This window comes from Crinia signifera, chromosome 12 (assembly GCF_055691185.1).
Source record: "Crinia signifera chromosome 12, ASM5569118v1, whole genome shotgun sequence".
Taxonomy (NCBI): Eukaryota; Metazoa; Chordata; class Amphibia; order Anura; family Myobatrachidae; genus Crinia; species Crinia signifera.
The window spans coordinates 62284032-62306272 of record NC_139228.1 but is presented as its reverse complement, the minus strand read 5'-3'; the positions used below and the strand labels follow the sequence as shown (position 1 = coordinate 62306272).

The 22241-nt window shown below is 46.5% G+C and overlaps 1 protein-coding gene across 2 annotated transcripts in view; it reads right to left on the bottom strand.

Annotated features, from left to right (window-relative positions):
• Positions 1–22241, bottom strand: part of SLC24A4 (solute carrier family 24 member 4) — a 127709-nt gene that overhangs the window by 16621 nt on the left and 88847 nt on the right. Inside the window, exons 5-10 of one of the 2 annotated variants that reach the window (XM_083165849.1) lie at positions 19567–19651; positions 15118–15221; positions 13312–13386; positions 11791–11816; positions 8943–8996; positions 4387–4535 (exon numbers count right to left, since the gene is read on the bottom strand). In XM_083165849.1, coding sequence (XP_083021975.1) covers positions 4387–4535; positions 8943–8996; positions 11791–11816; positions 13312–13386; positions 15118–15221; positions 19567–19651 — 493 coding nt within the window. The remainder of the gene's footprint in view (positions 1–4386; positions 4536–8942; positions 8997–11790; positions 11817–13311; positions 13387–15117; positions 15222–19566; positions 19652–22241) is intronic. The other variant, XM_083165850.1, reaches the window with a different exon arrangement.

The following is a 22241-nucleotide window of genomic DNA, read 5'->3' as shown; positions in this document are numbered from 1 at the left end:
AGGCAAACGCCCATAAAACGCTGGGGGTTCACCTGCTCCAGCACCTTCCCACCCCCCCTCCATTAACCTGTATGAACCCCTCAGTGGCCGAAGGCGTTTGTACAGAGGCCCTACAAGCGAATACACCGGGGATCGATTGATCACAAATCAGACCCTTTCCCACTCAACAACAGAAGCAAATCTGCCTGATGCTATAACGGTCTGGCTGAAGACCACAGGAAAGCTGGAAATATTGCTATAGAGCAGTCGCTGAAGGACAACATAAAGAAACAGAATTGGAAACAGTCATTCAGGACAGAAAGTAACAGACACAGCAATGTATTAAATGCCGGGAATTATTCATGCAATAAAGACACCCTACAATGACACCGAAGGACTAAGCAGAGAGGAGAGAAAGCTATGTACCAAGAATTAGGAGAGTTTGAAGGAGAGTGTAATTTGCAGGAGAGGTGACATACATTAGTATTATTATAAGGCAAAGACAACCAATCCGCATGCCAGGCTAAGAGTAATACAGCGAGTAAAAGTGGCCTATCCCCAATACCGGCCCCGGTGGTTCGTCGACAGTTTATACGTCGATCACTATTGGGCGACAGGCAAAAGATCAACATGGTCAAAAGGTCAACACTCACTAGGACAACACTGGCACAAGCAATGACAATGGTCGACATATGAACACGTCGACGTGAGGTTTTCACCTTTTTTTAAAACTCTGATAACTTTCTGATCCACGTGAATTACAATAGGGAACGTCAGCGAGCCCTGCGAGGGTGTTTGTTACACTAATTGGGGGTCTATGTCGACGCAGACACAAACATTTATGAAAAACTCATGTTGGCTTTTCGTGTGTTGACCATTTCCCCATTGGTATTCCGAGTGTGTCGACATTTTGACCATGTCAACATTTTCCCTATGTCGACCTTTGTGCTGTCGATCAATAGTGATCGACTTAATAACTGTCAACCTAATAATCCACCCCCACCAATACATGATAGAGGAAGCTGCTCTGTAGCTGCAACAGGCCGGCGGGCCAATAACTTTGGTGCCTCGTGCCTCGTGCCTCAGTGAGGTTATTAGTGGTTTAACAGCTTGATGGGGTGCATTCTTGCTGTGTCGTTACAGTCGGCAGCTGCCTCTACTGTGCGTAGGTATCTGGGAATAAATGACTCCTGAAGGAGATATTCCCACTCATCGTGTTGTGCGCAGATTGTCGCATCTCACGTCAGTGACAGGTTGGGGGTAAACATGCAGATCTGTTAGCGATGAGGACAGACGGCAGGTTACTTACAGTACTTGCTGGTGGGGGGCAGAAGGGAAGTTGGCTGTGTACAGTAAAGGCAAGACGCATATGTTATAGCCTGCTGTGCCACATGCCACCAAGACATGTTATGCAGAAATAAAGGTTACAGCATTAATTCATTATCGCAGTCATTATTATATGTCATTTACACAACATCTTTATGCGAGTCTAAAATAACGGCTTCAACTGCGGAGAAGATTCAAAGATGGACGCAGCGGCCCAGTGGGTGTGTCTTTGCAAGCGACGGACGTGCTAAAATCTGATAATGCCCCATGCGGTGTCTTGTGTGAATAGGCCCCTCCTGGCAGCTTCTGTGACCCGCGCCTGCATCACTTTGCTTGAACATTGGTCATCTGAGTGATCCTAGAGTTACTCAGGATGGGTGGTGGACAGTGGCGGTTTTTACATATGGACTGCAGAGCTGCAGCCCCCCCCCCCAGGTAAAATCCGCCACTGTCTCTGCCTAAACTAAGTGAAGCCAGATGCAGTCTGTGAGACTGCTCTGGCTTCACTGTGACTGGCAGTGACTTCCTATTGGAAGTCTGACCTGCCAGTCACTCAAGGCATCCCATCGGGATGTGATCCTGCCCTCCATGATGCCACTCTCTGCGCAAATGCGCGGCAGCCCCCAAAACGGGATCTGCGCATGCGCAGTATCGCGGACCATACTGCGCATGCACCAGAACCCGATGAAACCTCTGGGGGCTATGCAAAGGCAGCCCATGGAGGCTTGGGCCAGCGCATGCGCAGTATGTAGGAAGGTACTGCGCATGTGCTGGCCCCATGCAGGGGACATTGGGACGGCACTGAAACCGGCGTCACAGACAGAAATCTGCATGTCTGCAGTCCTGGTCCAGTGTATGCGCAGTCCTTGAAACATCAACTATTATCTTTCCAATCTGGTTGGTTGGAACAAAAATTTCTGGAATCAAATTGCAATCAACCATTTGCTCTCAAAAGCTGGAAATTGGACAGAAATGATCAGATTTTCTTTCCAACCAGTCAGATTGGAAAGATAATCTTACAGTGTGTATCTGTCGTAAACCTCTGTCCCTCCTAAAAGGTACAACTGTGGGTAGATCATAACATAACATAAACTGTAAAAATGAACATATAATTGTAACTAATAAAAGGAAAAAAAGTAATTAATGGATGATTAAAATATTCAGAAATAAAATAAATATATGGAATAGGTCTGTGTTCGTGCACATGTGTGTGTATGTGTGTAACTTTACTAAGATGGGATGTTGCCCATAGCAACCAATCAGAATCTAGAAGGTGCTAAAGATAAAATGATGGTTGCCTAGGACAGTTTGCCACCTGATGGTATACAAAGGTATTACATGGCATTTCATTGTAGGGATGGCCATCGGTGCAGTCGCCATCGATGGTAGCCATCGATAGTCAGAAACTATGTGATGGATAACCAACGATAGTTTTAGCTTTCAAAATGTGGGGGCGGGGCTTCCGGGTGTCAGGGGCGGAGCTATGCTCCGTGTCCCGGCACCTTGAAGAAGAAAAAAAAAGAAACATTGTTTCTACTATGCCATCGATGTAGGGAAACCATCTGGTTCTCCCCCATCGATGGCAAAAGTATTCGACATCAGCCATAGACCATCGATGATTTTGAATCATCGATGGTCGATGGCCATCCCTGTTTCATTATCATACTCAAAGTTTGAGGCGCAGAACAGAAGATTGTTTTTGTCACCATTTTTGAAAGCAAGCTTGCACAGTGCAGTAACGGAGGTGGGTGGGGCGGAAGGAGGGGGGTCTTGGGGGGGCTGCGGACTATTAACCTATAATACAGAAAGCTTCAGTAGTTATATAATCCTAAAATAAACCCACAATCTGGTGCTGAGGGGGAAGACGTTTTACGTCGCTCTGCACTCTACTCCGATTACTCACCACCATGAGGATCAGCGCCCTGTGACTCATCCTTACACAGTAACAATAATCCAAGTTCCTATTTTCTATTTGCAGCAGAACCTCCGGGTGTTGGGAAATCACTTCTAGTACGTTCATATTGGGAAACTTTAGTTCACGAGGGTTTTACATTTCTGGGGCGCTGCACTGTTAGAATCCCACCCTATTGGCTGAAGCTGGACCAGCCTGGACTCCGGAGCTTGCAAATTGAGGCCGTTATTAAATTTGGGCTGAAAAAACTTTGGTTCCAAAAAATTTGCCCTAGCCAAATGTAGGGGCAATGCCCAGTAATATGGGCTACTCAGAGGTGATGGAACTACAGCCTCTGTTGGGTTTCCCATCAATGGATTACCAGTCGAGAGGGACCATAGTTGGTTAGAACATCAACTGTTAAGGTCTAAACATGCATAAACCTACAGGCACTGTACAGGACTGACAAACCATCGGATTACACCATGTGGACGCCTCTATTAATGGTGAAACCATCAGCCACTGGCTGGAGGACACCATCTAAGGTCATCAACCCTCCGTGAAGGGGTCTGGACTGCATACCAGCGTTTGGAATGCCAGCAGTCAGAATACTAACACCAGGATCCTTATACTGGTCAGAAGCTTGCCGGCGCAACTAGGTTTACATCCCAAACATAAGTATGCAAAGGCAAGGTTAGGGTTCAGGTGCAGGGGGGAAGGTTTAGGGTGCAGGGGAAGAGGGGGCGGGTTTGCATTCAGGTGCAAGGTGTACCGGTTAGGGTTAGGCACTAAGAAGGATAGGCACTACAGGGGAACAGTTAATCTTTGGCTATGGGGGGGAGGTGGGTGTTAGGCTCTGTGGTTTGAGGGTTGGGGCTTGGCTGTAGGAATGGAGGCTTTAAATTAGGGGTGTTGGGGGGGTTAGCATACTTATAACCCATTGTCGGGACTGCAGCTGTTTGTCTTTTGACTATTGGCATTCCAAGCATTGGCATCCCGACACAATCCCTCGAGGACGAATGGTCATGCCTACATGGAGGGTGATGGTAATAGGCCAGAGCTGGTCTCTGGGTTCCGTAGCTGCGCCACTAACAGTATCATGATTGTAATCATTGTGCAGCATATTCCCTACATCCATCTGCCAGTGTGTAACATTACAGTGATATTCTCCCCTGTCTGCTTAGCCTTACCTTTCCACAACAGGGGCACGGAGGGGTCATCAGTATCACACACAGAGGCACAATACACATTACCATCCTGCAGCTCATTCCCCACGGTGCAGCCGTTCCCCAGGGTCTTGCTTTTAATGGTGAACAAGTGCTGCATTTTCACGTTGTACCTGTCACGTAACGGGAAAATAAGACATTAGGAGGTATATTTATTTATTATCAGTTTCTTATATAGCGCACACATATTCCGCAGCACTTTACAGAGTATAGTTGAACATTCACATCAGTCCCTGCCCCAGTGGAGTTTACAGATATTATGGCAATCCTATAATTACATAATATTATGACCAGCCTAATAACACCTGCAGAACAGTGATCGATGATGTCATTGATTGTAGTCTATGATACCTGATGTCATCAGCTCGATGTTTATAAGGAAAATATGTGTATTATAATGAATAACACAGCACTGAGTATGTTGTAGGATGTCAGGTAATACTGTGTTTCCCCGATAATAAGACACTGTCTTTTTTTTTTTAGTCCAAAAAACGCCATAGGGCTTATTTTCGGGGTAGGGCTTATATTAACCCCCCCCCCCCCCCTTAGTCCTGCTTTTATCCACATCATGGCCCTCAATCACCTTATACTTGATGACAGTTCTATTGAAGATGGGATGTTGCCCATAGCAACCAAACAGAATCTACCAATCAGCACCTTCTAGACGATCATAGATAGAATCTGATTGGTTGCCCATAGCAACATCCCATCTTCAATAGAACTCCCACCTTAGTGAATAAACCCAGAAGGGTAAATATATCTCACAGACAGGTCACAGACTCAGCGTCGGCAGCAGCAGCGATCACGGATAATTGTATTTGCTGCCCAGAATGGGAAAGGCGACCAATGAATTCCTAGTGGGATCGCCATAGCCTGCCGCAGCCAGCGGGTCGGCCTATAGGGCAATCCTGAAAATCTGGCCCCAGCATCTGTGCAACCAATCTACCTATCACCTGATATCATGCAGGACCACGTTCTGCCAGCAGGTGTCACCGGTGTAGTCGCTCATGTTCCCAGGACGGAATGTCACATCCTTAACCCTTAATGTTCTGTACCATACAGAGCACGGCATAACAGGCAGCAGATGCTGGGGAGACTATAGGAAGGGGGGCTATAATGTAGAGAATACAAGGGTGCATCCCATAACCTAGAGGAGGATATTACTGCAAAAGCCATATGTTTGTTCTGTAATAAATGGTGTCACAGCTAAACTCTTATTATTATTATTATTACTATACTTTATTTATAGGGCCCTACAAGGGATCTGCAGTGCCCAATCACAGAGTACATAATAATATATTCTAGATTCAAATAAATGTCGCCCTTTTCTGGCATTTGATTGGCCACAGTACAAATAACAGAGTTAATTAACAAAGGGCCAAATTCAGGCCTGCTTGCTAGGCTGCATATATTTGCTGCCTAACGAGCAGATTAACGCTGCCTCGCCAAAGGCACATCTACGCTGCCGCCTGAATCCCCGCGCTACGCTGCGAGCAAATGTTTGCGCTTACACATCCCGCTCGCATGCGCCCGCACAGAGGAAAAATCATTGGATGGTTACTCACCATCTAATTATATTTTTCCCCTCTCGCCTGCCAATTAGGATCAGGCGCTGACTCCACTTGACCTCATCCTCCTGTCCCGATTAGGCAGGGTCACGCCTGCGTTCACAGGGCTCCGCCCAGTGTTTCTATGGGCACGCCCACCATTTTTTGCCTGTCACTCAATTTGCGAACGCCCCAGTGAGTGAAAAACTTGTTGAAGGCGTTCACACATGCGTATGAGCCATCGGAGACGTTGCCGAATTCTGTATGAACAGGGCCGAATTGGCCCCAAAGAGTGGAAAAGCCAAACCATAGAGTTGCTTAAATTTAGAGTGACCGATAGATGGATCATCTATATATATGTCTAGCGTCCATGTGTCTCCGAAACACTGCCATCTCTTGGCAGCGAGTGAAACTACATCTCTTCCTCTCTCTCACAGAGGCAACTATCTTTCGAAGCTTTTGCTTCCAGTGGGCTTACTAGTAGATCTTTAATAGATTGATCAATCTATTGACTGTCTGTTTACTAGCTAACGGGGACAGGTTATGAAAACGTACAAGTATCACAAACAGTGGCAGAGGTGGGGTTACAGCACAGTTATAAATTCAAATAGGGGTGCAGCGCCAACTGCCAGTGTGTTAGTTTGGGGTGGCAGTTGCAGCGGTTCACCTATTTGAATTTAGAACTGCACTGTAACCCCACCTCTGGAGCCACTAAGCTCAGAGAGTCACGCCAGGCTCCGCCAATACATGGGGGTGGGGCAGGCCAATTGGCGTCCACCTCTGAATTGGATACTTTATTTCCAACGCAATGAGCAGCAATAAAAATAATCCAACTATTCGCCGTAAAGGGGCATCTGATGATAAATAGGCCCATTAGCGTGTCGGCGCTGAGAAGCGCAGAGCAAGCTGGCGCCGTGGATCGCACCAGGCAACCCCTTTAATCTTGTGCTTAAGAAATACAATGTGATCTAATCTTTGGCACCCACCATGTGATTCCCACGCAAGCCTTTGATTGGCCAGCACAGATTACAAGTGATTATCCCCTCAGGAGACCAATGTGCAATGCTCACAACATCTACTTTTAATCAGGCAGCGGTTAACTCCTTCCTTGCCAGGTGGGAAAATTCCCACCGACCCCGTAGGGGAAGAGACCCCTACCAAGCACTGACTGAACAGATTGCCATCGACAGACCTAAAGGCATAATTTGCCAGTGTATTCTGTAGGAAACTATGACCAGCCTCCTGCCAGCACTCTGTGACTTTGACACTGGCGTGGAAAGGGTGTACGCGTCGGCCGCAGGAGGAATTAAAACCAGCAGAAGCCTCTTACTGGCGGGAGCCTTTTCCAGTTGACATTAGATCTATTCCTCAGTTCTCCCTGATGTCATCTTGCTAATTCCAAAGTGTGACTTGAAAATAAAATGAGGGAGTAGTTCCAAAACTTTCTTGAATCATGGCGTCCCCTAGAGTACCAGAATTGTTATCAGGGTGCCGCTAATCCAAAAGTTCCATATTGTGAAATTCAGTAAAAAAAAATCAATTGAGTAAATTGTGCTATAGGTCATCCACTACTAAGAGGTGGCAGATTAAATCGGTTCTACAATGTTGACAGTTATGACTTGAACATGTCGGCATGTGCTGGGCATTGAACATGTCGGCATGAACCTAAAAGAAAGGCATTGCCGTACCAGGTAAATCACCTCCACACTAAAACTGATGTTTTGTTGACACTCTAATCGTGATGGCATTTCATTAATGTCGCCGTGATGAGTGCCAACATTATAAATGTTGACAAGATGAACGTCGACAAAATATACCAGCCAAATCTAGTGTGGAGATGATTTAAGACCATATTAGGCCAGTCACAGTAATCTAAAAATGTCCTACTAAACCTATTTTATACTGCACCTGAGCGCCCTTTTCTGTAACAGGCACTACTTGGAGGTCTCCAGGGGTAGTGTGGTAGTTCACAAGCATGGTGTAAAGGCCAGTCTGCGACACACATTACACTACACATACTGGTATAATCAGCACTCCCCCCCCCCCCCCCCTTATTATTTCCACTTGAAATGACAGTAATTAGATAGAAACCACAGGATAAAAAATATATAAAACCAACAGCGGTTTTCACCTATGGGCTGCAGGACTGCAGCCCCCCCAGGTAAAATCCGCCACTGTGCGCAGCCTTAGTGAAGCCAAATGCAGTCTGTGAGACTGCACTGAGTTAACTGTGACCGGCAGTGACTTCCTATTGACGTCCAATATGCCAGCCACCCGCAGTAAGGCAGTCCTATTGGGAGGTGTTCCCTCCTTCCGGGACTGCTAGTCCGGGCAGCTATAGGCAGAGAGCTGGCTTCCTGTAGGCCCAATTTGGTTTCTATGGGCTGCAGCCGGTGCAGCCCATAGAAGCTGTGGGTAGCGTCGCCTATACTGCTCCTGTCATCTGCACTGTACAGGTGCTGGAACGTACCGAAGCAGAATCTGTGAGCGGCAGCAGCGTTGAGGGACAGCAGCGGGGGGTGGGGTTTTGCCAGCAGCGCCCCTCCTTCAAAGAGGTAGAAGCCGCCATTGCATAAAACCCAAACTCTGATACCATATGACACAGTCGTGGGTGTATGCCTAGTTTGCATGTATGGCGAACATACCATATATAACTGACTCAGGAAACAGTAACACTGACACATCCAGATTTAGGAAACATACTACAGTGAAATGGTTATCCCTTACATGACATAATCTACAGTATCTATCTATATATAAGGCTAAATATGCCTCGCCTCTGAGGCGAAGTACCGCCAGTGACCACTAGAGGCCACTCAACGGATCAAATTACTCCTTAACAGAAAGTGAAAGCAAAATTATATGTTTCAAACTTGCTGGATATGGAGAGAGGGAGCTGTGAAGACAGAGATTGGAGGTAGCAGCAGATAGGGGCTTCTAACTAGTGTGAAATAACTGAATCACAACACTTACTTCATTATAAGTATGTAAAACATATACATTATTATCAGTATAAGACTTTCCCACCTGAAAAACAAAGAGACACAAAATTATCATACAAAACAAAAGTAGGCTTTTGTTATCACAGGGGCAAATAGCACAAATATACTGTCGTCAAGGGTCAGGCAATCAGCGGCAGTTAGTGAACTACAAGTTGCAGCAAACCTTGCACCCAGCAGGACATGTAGAGCAGACGAACAGTAGATTGCTCTTCTCTGCTGTAACCCTTAGCAACCTGTCATACATCTAGCTCACCTTAGAGTTGCTCAGGTATGGGGAACCTTTGGCCCTCCAGCTGTTGTTGAACTACACATCCCAGCATGTCCTGCTATAGTTTTGCTATTTGGCCATGCTAAAACTGTTGCAGGGCATGCTGGGATGTGTAGTTCAATAACAGCTGGAGGATCAAAGGGGTACTTCTGTAGTTTCACGGCGCCAGCATGGCGCCGTGCTACTTCCGGGTTCTTCGCTCGCCACGAAATATGTCAAAAAAAGTAACTTAACTCCATGCCAACATGGATAGTTCATACCCCCACTATCCATGTTGGCATGGAGTTGATTTTAAATAGCGTGGCGAGCGTAGCGAGCCACCGAGCCCACAGCGTGGGCGAGCGAAGCGAGCCCCGCAAGGGGACTCAGACGCACGTGAAACTACAGAAGTACCATCAAAGGTTCCCCATCCCTGCTAAAGGCTAGTCATGATATTAATACCCCTTTCACATCGCAACTAATTACCGGGTACAAGCCGGTTTCTTGCCAGCTCGACCCGGGAACTAGTGCGATGTGAAAGGGGTTACCGGGTGCTGTAAATGGGTAGCAACACGGCAATAAGAACCAGTAAGAAAGCAGAGTTTTTACCAGTTCGTTGCCATGTTACTGTGCGGTGTGAACGGGTTAATCGGGTCGAGTGACCCGTTTTTCCGTTCACACTACAGAGTAGACAGCGCTTGTTGCAGCGCCGCTCTAAGTGCTGCCTCCTCCCCACCCCCGATGATGCGCCGACTCTCCGCCGCGCCCCCTGATGACGTCAGCAAACCGGCAATGTTGCCGGTTCCCTGTTTGCAGTATGAACAGACCGCACATGCAGGGTCGCACCGGGACTTAACCGGTTAAAAGTCCCGGTGCGACCCTGCATTTGCAATCTGAAAGCAGTATAACACTACAATATTGATGGAAAGTTCTAGAAAGCAGCTTTCTGTAAAGCCTCACTAGCAGACATGCGCATACACAGCAGATTATCAGATGGCTGATTAGCCGCTGTACAGGAACAGTCCATGACATCATACAAGCGTTACATCCAAAAACAACTGCTCAGCGGAGATGAAGGATCATGCAGCCACTTCTCCGCTGTGGGCAGGAATGTAAATCACTGTCTGATCATCAGTGTTAGTGACCATTTAGGGGAAAATAAAATCACAGGAATACGCTGATTACTGATTTCCCAACTGCATTAACTTTGGGACAAAAAAGTGAAAAACTCATGTCGACTCATGTTGATTGTTGGCGTTTCCGTTGTCGACGTAATGCTTGTGTCGACCTTTCGACCCTAACGACCATTTTGATCTAGTTCATGGGTTGGCCTAAACCTTATCGACCTTTACTGGTCAACATAATGTATGTCGACCTTGAAAGTGTCAACCCTATATTCCTACCTATATCAACAAAATGATATAAGTAGTAGCAAGTAGAGGTGGGACAATGCATTATGCATGACGGACAGATTATCATGTGGGGGGATGTGAGTGCTTATAATTTATTCAGAGTAAAGAGAATATTCTGCCTATAAGAGAGCTCCTTACTGTTATTAGTAACGTGTACTCCAACACAATCAGCATGCCGGCCAAGAGCCTTCTGGTGATGGTTGCGGCCTGACGCTGCATCGAACACAACCTGGCCGCAGATGGTCCATGCTGAATGCAGATTTTTGCCTTTTGCGAGCGGATAGACCCTGTTTGCATACTTGGTTTGACATGTTATTATTAAGATCCGGGTTCACTTACATTGCACTAAGGCCCTAATTCAGATCGGTTCACAACCCTGCGCGTTCGCACAGGGGAGCGATGTTGTGCAACTGCGCTTGTGCATAATATTTCTGCGCATGTGCAGCTTCTTTGTGCGAGCGGGCACAGCGAAGTGATTATTCATGGGCTCGTTCGCACGTAGCAGTGCGGGTAGGGGGCATGGGGCGGCAGCCACGGGTAGCGCCCATGGTAATGCCCAGCGTTTCATGGGCATTCCCATTAAAATGCTAGGCGTTCCCATTTACATTGTGCCGTGTCGGGGCGGGTCAGCTGACGTCACGGGAGAGTGACTTAGATTTGTGATCGCATATGAAATCATTCGATGGTCAGCGACCATCAAATGATTTCTGCCCCGTGCGCAAAGCTGCAAATGGATGGTTATGCAAAACATCCATTTGCATGCGTGCGGGGACATTCGCGGTGTGAGGGGGGGTGGACATTTGGGCGGCGTTTGGAATGAGGGGCCTATAACTACTGCAAAAGATGCATCTGAAATGCTGTATATACCCTTCCATCTACCACAGTGCAGCCCCCATATCTGCAGTCATGACCCGTCAGTACTTTGCTCAGTACTAACAGCTCAGTTGCGCCTCTTCATTCACAAACACAGAAAAGCATTGCATCGCGCAGTTCCCTCAGCATGTGCAGTGTGAAAAGGGGCGAAACGTACGTCTGCTCACCCCCGTCCATACCAGTGCTATATTCCCGCACTAGCACCAATACATAGTTATGTTTGTACAAGTACACGGCGTGCCCTATGTAATTATGACATCAGAAGAGGAAATAAACATTTAACTTACCAAACTATAACTTCATCATAAATAAACTGGAAAAGACGATAAAAGAGAACACACATTACAAGAAGGATAAACAAGTACTAATTAATGTAAATATTTATATAAAAGGACATTTGTAGCCACATTTCCCAGCTTCTGTAAATGTATTGTTATTTTGTATTACTTTTATAGCTGAATAGGATAATCGGCAATATCGGGGGTTAGGCTGCCCCTAGGCCAGGGGTTCCCAAAGTTTTTTGAATCACGGCACCCTAGAGCATCAAAAGGTTTTGAAAGCACCCCTAGGTCAAATGTTTCTTATTGAAAAATTCAGGAAAAAATCTAAAAGTAAGTGCGTTGTGTGTATATGTCACAGTTATATGGTGAGGGGCAGGATTTGCTCCTGTTTGTCCACATATGTTATGATTGGCAGCCACTAGCACTGCTTTTGCCTGTTACATTGCACATAACTAATATGAATTGATCCTGGTCCACCAACCCAAGGCACCCCTGTAAGTGTCCTGAGGTACCCCAGGGTGCCTAGGCACAGCATTTTTGTCCGCTCCCTATTAGGCGCGTGGCGTGATGATGTCACACGTATTAGTCTGGACTGTACACAGAGGGTGGAACAACACACTGGGCTCGGGTGCACCGCTCAGTAGCTCGGCTCAGCTGTCCCCGCCCCTGCATGCCCATTCTATGCACAGCAGCCAATAGGCTGTATGCATAGTATATCCAATGGGCGGCAGTGGCTCAGCACAGCCTGAGCCAGCGAATCTTCAGGACGCAGGACCATGGATCATGTGACTCTTTTATCATGTGCATGGCCAAGCAGGCAGCGACGAGTGGTGCTGCCGCCGGCATGTGTCATGTCGGTGGGAACATCGCTTGTTACTCGCCGCTGCCCGCTCCGCCAAGTACATACTAAAACAGACCATTACTTAGACTGACAACTTCTGCCCATAATAGGTGTCGCCCCTAGGCCCGTGCCAAATCTGGCCCTGTCGGTGGTGTATCTCTACTAACTACAATATGTAAAATGAGTCTTATTAAAGTTATATGAGACAGCCACATTTCACCAGCTCAGAACCCAATGTAAATTGCCCGGAAGCCTGGCGATTTACACTCTGCTTAGAAATTATGTAATTATTTGTCCATTGCATGCTGCCATATTTTTGTGAAAGTCTGTCCCCCATTACTGGCATGGACAAATCTCTTAGCCTTGTTTTGCTTAAGTATTAGTACGTTATTAATAATGTACATATAAAAGCTGTATAATCAGAGAATATCACTGGGTTCTGTTCCAATTTAAAGGACTGCATGGAACAGTTTATTTTCCCTTGCAGGAGAAGCTGGTAACAGGTTCGGCTTATTACGACATCATATAAAATAACATGGCCGTGTGTACATTAAGGTAATAATTATTCATGAAAATCTGTTGCGGGTAATATTATGTGTAGGACAGAGCGTGGAACATAATGTGCGTGAGACACGCTCCTGAAATATCACTATGAATATGCAACATGAATTAAAGGTGCCACTCACGATAATTAGTGCTATTATTGCTAGGATATAGTACATGGAGTCCCGGAACAGAGACCACCACGTCAGGTGGACCACCTGCAGAGAGAGCAGACATAGTGTTATCACTGCACAGTTATGTAACCAGCAATAAGTCCCACCCATCCATCCATCCATGCATACTATTGGATAAACCATCTAAAGGGGACATTTTTATCACACAGTCTATAGGCCCCCATACATCAGAAATACATTGTACCCAATCGTACAATCTCAACTGGTTGTATGACTGATTGTATGACAGATTTTGATTACATTCTGTGTCCAAAAACCACCAACAACTGCTGGGGAGTTGAAGGGAAAGTTGGACACAATCGCGATTGTAAAGGTGGCCATACATCAGAAAGATAATGCACCCAATCATACAATCTCAATGGATTGTAACATGGATTGTATGCAGATTGTGTACACATCATGAGCACACAATCATACAATAACACAATCTCCCGACTCCGGGAGATTGGAGGATTAATCCTCTGATTAAACGTGCTGCAGGTCAGATCAGTTGGGATTGGGAGCAGATTGCATGTGCTTTTAAGCACATACAATCTGTCTTTAGATGGCTCATAGAACCAGAGTCATGTGACACTCCCTCCCTGACTAGCAGGGAGGTGCAGTTTCTGGGCAGCCCGTGGCCACGAAGATGCTGGGAGCCGCAGATGTATCCAAGTGGGCGGGCGGCTTAAGGGTGCTACAAAGCACCCGCGATGTGCCGTTGATGGGTCCGATCCGGTTAATTGAACCTGCAGCAAGCTCAATCTGTAGGGTCCGACCCGATGCGCACTGGAAGGTGCATCGGTTCGGAGGGGATGTCAAATACATCCGATTTGGGCCGATTTCTCAGACTGAACGATTGGGATTGGTTGAAATCGGCCCAAATCGGATAAGTGTATGGACACACAATTACCAATCTCCACTTCCCTCATATCTTCTGCAGCCTCAACTGCAGGCCTTCAATCGGCAATGGTGCAGTTCACGCAGGCATATCACTGAATATACCCATGTGCAGGGTCGGGCAGACAGGGGGCTGGCGCATGGGGACACCCAGAGTTTCATGGGCACGTCCACAAAAATGGTGGGTGCACCCAGAAAACCGCTGGGCATCCCCATGGAAACGTAGGTGGGCCAAACCTTGCACGAGGCGTCAGCTCCCGCCCTGTTCTCGACCATTTATGAGTCAAATTAAAGTCAGTCTAGACTGATTTTTTGGGCGAATGCCTAAAAAAATAAAAATTTAATTCGATGGTTGGCAACTATCGAACAATTTTTTGTCCGTGCTCTCATATGCAAATCCATTTGCATGCCACCGCTTATATTCGTGGTGCGGGCGTTTGTTTGCCCGGTGGGCAGGGAACGAAGGCTGCTTAGCGAGCCATCCTGAATGAGGCCCCTGGTGCAGACACTTTAGGGTTTGAGCATTCTATATCAGATGGGCTGTTGCTATGGGCAACCAATCAGATTCTACTTTTTATTTATTTAGAACCTTCTAGAAAATAATAAGCTGATTGGTTGCCTATAGCAACATCCCATTTTCCATAAGACTCCCGCATTGATTTGCATCAGCGATACAGGACCATTATCAGGGTGCACATCGGGGCGTGTCCATGCCAAGTTAGAGGCGTGGCCATTCATCTCTGCAGCCTGTTGCACTGCAAGTGACGCACTGCTTTTATTTCCAGCAACCTGCCCTGGAAGAACCAATCACTGCCTACTCCCACACACATCGGGACATGCCTTTATATAATATACGTAGGTTCATTAGGGTCTTACCTGCCCGGCAAAAACTCCACATACACCAATTATACAGAGAATATTGAATACGGCTGAACCGACAATGGTCCCAACACCTACATCACCATGGGTGATAAACACTCCTAGGAGACAACAGAGAGACAGTTAGTATAACAGGTCTGGCAGGTATACCATGGCTGCCACCGCTGATAACAGGGGACACTAGCTGGCTTTGGCTATATATCATGAACATGCCCTGTTTATTTGTAAACTATCTGTATACAGAGGCAGCTTGTATTTTATTTTTAATAGACCACTATCTCCTCCCTACAAGGGGTATGGTGGATCATAGCATAGACAGCAACTAGGTCGACATGGTTTTTTGAAACTTTTTTTTGTCCCGTCACACACAGTCAACATGGACACTGAAACGTAGCACTGCGTCCCCTCACATGGCTTGCTATACTCGGCACACTATTGTATTCTTCCACCACGCCCTAGTGGATGGTAGGGCATGAAATACCGCCTGTCGGCACATGCCGGCTCAAAAAAAAAAGTGAAAACCCCATGTCGACCTTTTGACTGTCGACCTTCCCTATGTTGACTTAATGCTTGTGTCGACCTTGTGACCCTGTCGACCTTCAGTCATGTCGACCTTCATGCATGTCGACCTAGTGACTGTTACATAGTTACATAGTAGGTAAGGCTGAAAAAAGACTTGCGTCCATCTAGTTCAACCTGGTATAGATATCCATTGCTGATTTGGTAGGTTCTGGTATTTTACAGACAAATTATATTTCTTATTTGTACCCATGGATGTTTTTCTCCAGTAAATGTTTGTCCAACTTTGCCTTGAACGCATTTAATGAGCCAGCCGTTACCACCTCTCTGGGAAGAGAGTTCCAGAGTTTGACTGTTCTGACCGTAAAGAAATTCTTTCTACTAGCTGAATGAAATCTTTTTTCTTCTAATCTATACTCATGCCCTCGCGTCCTAGATTCCTTTCTAGTAGAAAATAGGGTGTGTGACAGTTCCTTATATTGGCCCTTGATATACTTGTACATGTTGAGCATGTCCCCCCTTAAACGTCTCTTTTCTAATGTAAATAGTCCCAAATTGCTTAATCTCTCCCCGTAGCTTAAATTCTCCATTCCCCTAATAAGCTTTGTTGCTCGCCTTTGGACTTTTTCTAATTCTATGATGTCCTTTTTATAGTGTGGGGCCCAGAACTGTACTCCATACTCTAGGTGAGGTCTCACCAATGCTTTATATAGTGGCATAATTTCCCTTGAGTCCCTAGTTTCCATTCCCCTCTTAATACATGCCAGAATTTTGTTGGCCTTTTTTGTAGCTACATTACAATGGGCACTACATCCTAGATTGCTGTCTATTTGGACTCCTAGATCCTTTTCAAGTATGGAATTACCCAGTTCCTCTCCGCTAAGGTTGTAACTTGCACACTGGTTGTGTCTCCCAAGGTGCATAACCTTACATTTATCTACATTGAACCTCATCTTCCATTTTTTAGCCCACTCCTCTAGAATTGCAAGATCATTTTGAAGCATGGTGACATCTTCTGGTGATTTGATGACTTTGCTAAGTTTTGTATCGTCCGCAAAGATGGATACATTGCTGAGTAACCGTATCCCAATATCGTTAATAAAAATGTTAAACAAAATGGGCCCCAAAACCGAGCCCTGGGGCACTCCACTTAGTACCGGTATCATATCTGATACGGCACCATTCACAACCACTCTTTGTTCTCTATTACATAGCCAATTCCCTACCCATCTGCAGATATTTTCACCCAATCCTAGGTTCTCCATTTTATTAATCAATCTCTTGTGTGGGACAGTATCAAATGCTTTAGCGAAATCTAGGAAAATCACATCTACAGCATTTCCATTATCGAGGTTTTTGCTAACCTCTTCATAGAACCCTAGTAGATTAGTTTGGCATGAACGATTTTTCACGAACCCATGTTGGTTAGTACTGAGTAGACGGTGATTATCTAAATATTCCTGGATACCATCCCTTAAAAATCCTTCAAATAGTTTACCCACAATTGATGTTAAACTAACGGGTCTGTAATTAGCGGGATCTTCCTTTTTTCCTTTTTTGAATATTGGCACTACCTCTGCTATTCTCCAATCTTTTGGTACTATACCTGACGATAGTGACTTGCTAAAGATATAATGTAGGGGGGTAGCTAGTTCATCCCTTAATTCCATTAATACCCTCGGATGAATCCCATCTGGCCCTGGTGACTTATTTGTTTTGAGTTTGCTTAGCCTCAGTATTATTTCCTTCGGCGTGAAATCCACAATGAGATCTGGCTTATTTGTCCCGTTTGTGGTAAATGTTCGTTCCACAGTCTGCTCTCCCTTAGTAAATACTGATGAGAAGAACTCATTTAACAGTTTTGCTTTTCCCTTGTCCTCAGTAACACTTTTTCCACTAGTATCAGTTAGTGGGCCTATGTTTTCCTTAATTAAACGTTTACTATTTATGTATTTAAAAAACTTATTTGGGTTGGTTTTGCTTTCAGTGGCTATGCACTCTTCATATAATATTTTAGCTGCTTTGATTACCCCTTTACAAGTTTTGTTTGATTCTTTGTATTTTGCGAATGCCTCCTCATTCAAGTTATTTTTATAGAATTTAAAGGCTCTGGTTTTATTGTTGATAGCTGACCTATACAAGATACATTCTATACTGATATCCCCATACAAGATACATTCATGGGTACACAATGCCAGCGGTCAGAAGATGGACAGTGGGTTCCTGATTGCCAGTATCCAAACATGCCCCAGTAAGTACTTGTACCCTACCCCTATCCATAAACACCGCCCCCGAAGCCTATCTCTAACCTCCCCCTCCTGCCGCTTAACCCTGACAGCACCCCCTCCTGTAGCTAAACCTAACCATCCCCTCTGGTCTTCATGTTGTCCAGATGATAGCGCCCTAGTACAGGGACGTCACTAATAGCGGTCACACCCAGTGCAAATTGGTAAAAAGGAGGTGTGGTGTCATGGGCATGGATCATGGCATTGTGTTCAGTGGCATGGCGTCATTGCAGAACCCCAGTTTCATCACTCTGGGGGTCCCAGTGCAGCACCCAGTTCCCGTCCATGAGCCAGAGTCGCCCCTTTGCAAACAATTACATGTCTGCATTTTTTAACTCCTTTACCTCTTACAAACGGTCACTACCTGTCATTCTCTTTGTGAATAAATCCTTACCGCGTCCGCCATCCCTAATCAATCGCTGTGCATGCGCAGTGCGACCGGCACATGGGCAGTAAAACATCACTCAACTGAGCAAACTCTGCCTGTACCCCTGAATCAGGCCCAATAATCCCAACTTTCTTCCTTATTCTACTTATTCCCAGCAGGTGGCAGTCAGTGCACTGTTATTACCCACGATTCCTCACAGTGATATATACAGTATATATATATATATATATATATATATATATACATACTGTAAATGTCATGTCATGAGGCAGTTTCACGTTTGCAAAAATACACGCACACATGGGTAATAAAGAATTACTGGGACAGGCCAATTTTAAGAGCATTTCCCCAGATTTCCGTGCATAGAATATTCCTCTGCCCCCTTGTTCCTTCCATGAATGCAGCATCAGAAAGTGTTAGACTCCAGTGTGATAGAGTCCTTATTATTGAGGCCCATTCATTATACTGTACACTGGTACTAACCCTAGGGATCTCCTGTGAGGGAATCAGCATACACATGCTTGCAGAATGCATTGGAGCTGGATAATGCATGACTCCGATACGCCTGGCTAATCTAAGATTATACACTATACATTATCTGTATTGCCTCTGATAAAAGGGCCTACTTGTTAAACTGTAGTAAACCCATAAATCCTGTGGAAATGGCGACTTTCACAGTATTATGGGAAATTAAGGAAGCGTGCCATTTATCAATGCTATTGGGAATGGGTCCACCCTGTTTGGGTCAACTTGCATTGTATCGACCACTGAAGGGTGACAGGGATATATCGACATCTGAAATCGGTCAACAATGAGAAGGTCGATAGTCAAAAGGTTGACATGAGTTTTATTACTTTTTTTCATCCCAGATGTTGACATACATGGACACTGTCATCGCATTCTGCGTCCCCTCGCATGGCTCGCTTTTAAATAGTGTGCCGAGCATAGTGAGGCACCGTGCCCGAAGCATGGCGAGGGGACGCGGTGCTACATTTCAGTGTCCATGTCAATTTGAACACACCCCACCCAAATGTAACTCTCTCTGCACATGTTACATCTGCCCCACCTGCAGCGCAGCATGGTTTTGTCCATTAAAGAAGGAGTTTGCTTTTGCAAACCAACAATAATTAGGCCTCTTGTTCACCTTTCGCATCTATATGCAGTTTTAGAACATAAAAACTTCCCACTTCTCTCACGTCGTCACGTACTTCGAGAACTAGCTGTGCATTTGTCTGGACCATCGTCAACACTCACCAATAACAGAGGCAAATAACTCGGGAGTAGAGCTTCCAGCGGCCATGAAGGTTGCCCCAGCCACGTCTTCACTCAGATGCAGCCTCTGCAAGAGACACAGTAATTAGTAAGGTCGCAGAGAATGGGGAAGAGATTCTAAAGCTTACGGGATGGGTAAGGAGCTGCAGCGGAGCTCTGCAGTCCCATGGATGCTCCAAGTGGTTCTGCAGCAGCGCTACCCTGCATTCCAGATGTGGGTGATGTGTGGGGTAGCATCAGGGCCCTATCCAATGGTACTGCTTGCACCCCTCTAGTTACGGCCCTGAGTAGCGTTGATACCCATAGCAACCAATCCGATTCTAGGTATTATCAGTTGCCCCTGCATGCATGGAGTCACTGGGTGGCTAGCGGGCGCTGGGGGTCTGCGGGGGGGCTATTGCTACACCCCTACTGATACTGGTCTGCAGTCCTGTCACACTTGCCATCATTGAAAATGCCTCTCCCAAAATGTCCGCCGCCTCACAAGAGACAGTTAATATTAAGGATGCTAGAGAAGGTGGTGGCCATTTTGGGAGAGACATTTTAAATGCTAGCAGAAGCAACAGATGCTGTGTCCAGAGGTGGGTGTGTGTGGCGGGATGCCCTGACAATGAGCAGAACGCCTGTAACAATTAACAGAATATGTGGCGGCCTGACAACGAGCAGATACCATGATGGGGGGGGGGGGGGGGGGGGGGAACGGCTCAATTTTTTCTGGTGGGGAAGCGCAGGATTTATAGTGACGCCGCTGGGTATTATCATAATGTACCACACAAACATTAGCTAGAATCTGATTGGTTAAGATGCGAAACTCATCTTATTGGCTATCCAAAACATGTGAGAGCTACGTAGCCAATAAGATGACACTTTCAGATTAAAAAAATAATCAAGGGGGAGGAGGTGGAGACTTCGGGGTAAATTGACAAAGATGGGAGTTCTATTGAAGATGGGATGTTGCCCATAGCAACCAATCAGATTCTACTTGTTATTTATCATCTTCTAGCTGATAATACAGTAGATAGAATTTGATTTGGGCAACGTCCCATGCAGCAGGGCCCTTATTGCGCAGTGGGTCTGGGGAGCAGGGCCGTTTTTTGAGGCGGACAAGCCGTGCAGCAGCCCGGGGCGCCGCACGGCTTGTCAGCCTCTTTTAAACAGCTGTGGTGCCTGGCAGCTCCCCCCAGCGCCGCCTTTGCCCCCTATCCCCGACCGCGGCGCCACAGCTCAGCTGTTTAATTTCCCAGGGGAGGGGAGGGGAGGGGAGGGGAGCGCATCGCGTCTCTCCTTCCCCTCGCTCACTTGGCTGTCAGCCAATCAGAGCTCGCGGGCGGCAGCCAATCAGGAGCCAGCCCGCAAGCTATGAATGGCTGACGGCTCAGGCACACACTGTGAAGGCGAGGCGCGTGATGTGCGCAGCGCTCCGCTCCCCTCCGAGTCTCCAGGAAATCAGCAGCAGCAGCGCAGCAGCAGCAGGCCAGCAGCTGAGACACAGACAGTAAGTTGTGCGGGCATATGTGTGGCACTGTAGGGGCGTATCTGTGGCACTGTGGGGGCATATCTGCCACTGTGGGGGTATATATTTATGGCACTGTGGGGGCATATATGTGGCACTGTGGGGGCATATATGTGTGGCACTGTGGGGGCATATATGTATGGCACTGTGGGGGCATATATGTATGGCACTGTGGGGGCATATCTGTGGCACTGTGGGGGCATATTTGGCACTGTGGGGGCATATATGTATGGCACTGTGGGGGCATATCTGTGGCACTGTGGGGGCATATTTGGCACTGTGGGTGCATAGCTGTCACTGTGGGGGCATATGTGTGGCACTGTGAGGGCAAATCTGCCACTGTGGGGGCATATCTGTGGCACTGGGGGAATATTTGTCACTGTGGGGGCATATATGTGTGGTACTGTGGGGGCATATCTGCCACTGTGGGAGCATATATGTATGGCACTGTGGGGGCGTATCTGTGGCACTGTGAGTGCATATGTGTGGCACTGTGGGTGCATAGCTGTCACTGTGGGGGCATATGTGTGGCAATGTGGGTGCGTATCTGCCACTGTGGGGGCATATATATATATATGGCACTGTGGGGGCATATCTGGCACTGTGGGGGCATATTAGGAAACGGCAGCAGCGGTGCGTGGGGCAGAATGTGTGGTACTTGTGTATTATCTGGGCGCCCAATTTTTTTCATCGCATGCCACTACTTAAGGCATGCGATGCGATTTTTCATTGTAAAGACCCGATTTTTCATTGTATAGTCACCCATGGGTGATTTCATACCCCCACTATCCAACTACGCATGGAGTTGATTTTATATACTGTAGTGTGGCGAGCGGACGCAGATTACTTTACATGTATTCTGCGTCCCCTCGTGGGGCTCGCTGCACTCGCCACACTATATAAGATCAACTCCATGCGTAGTTGGATAGTGGGGGTATGAAATCACCCATGGGTGACTATACAATTAAAAATCGGGTCTTTACAATGAAAAATCGCATCGCATGAATTGTATGCCACTATATTGCATGCGATGCGATGCAATACAATGAAAAAATCGGGCGCCCAGATATAACACAAGTACCGAATGTGTAATAGGCTTTACGGTGTGGGGAGTATTGCGTAATTGCCATTACAGTGTGGAGTG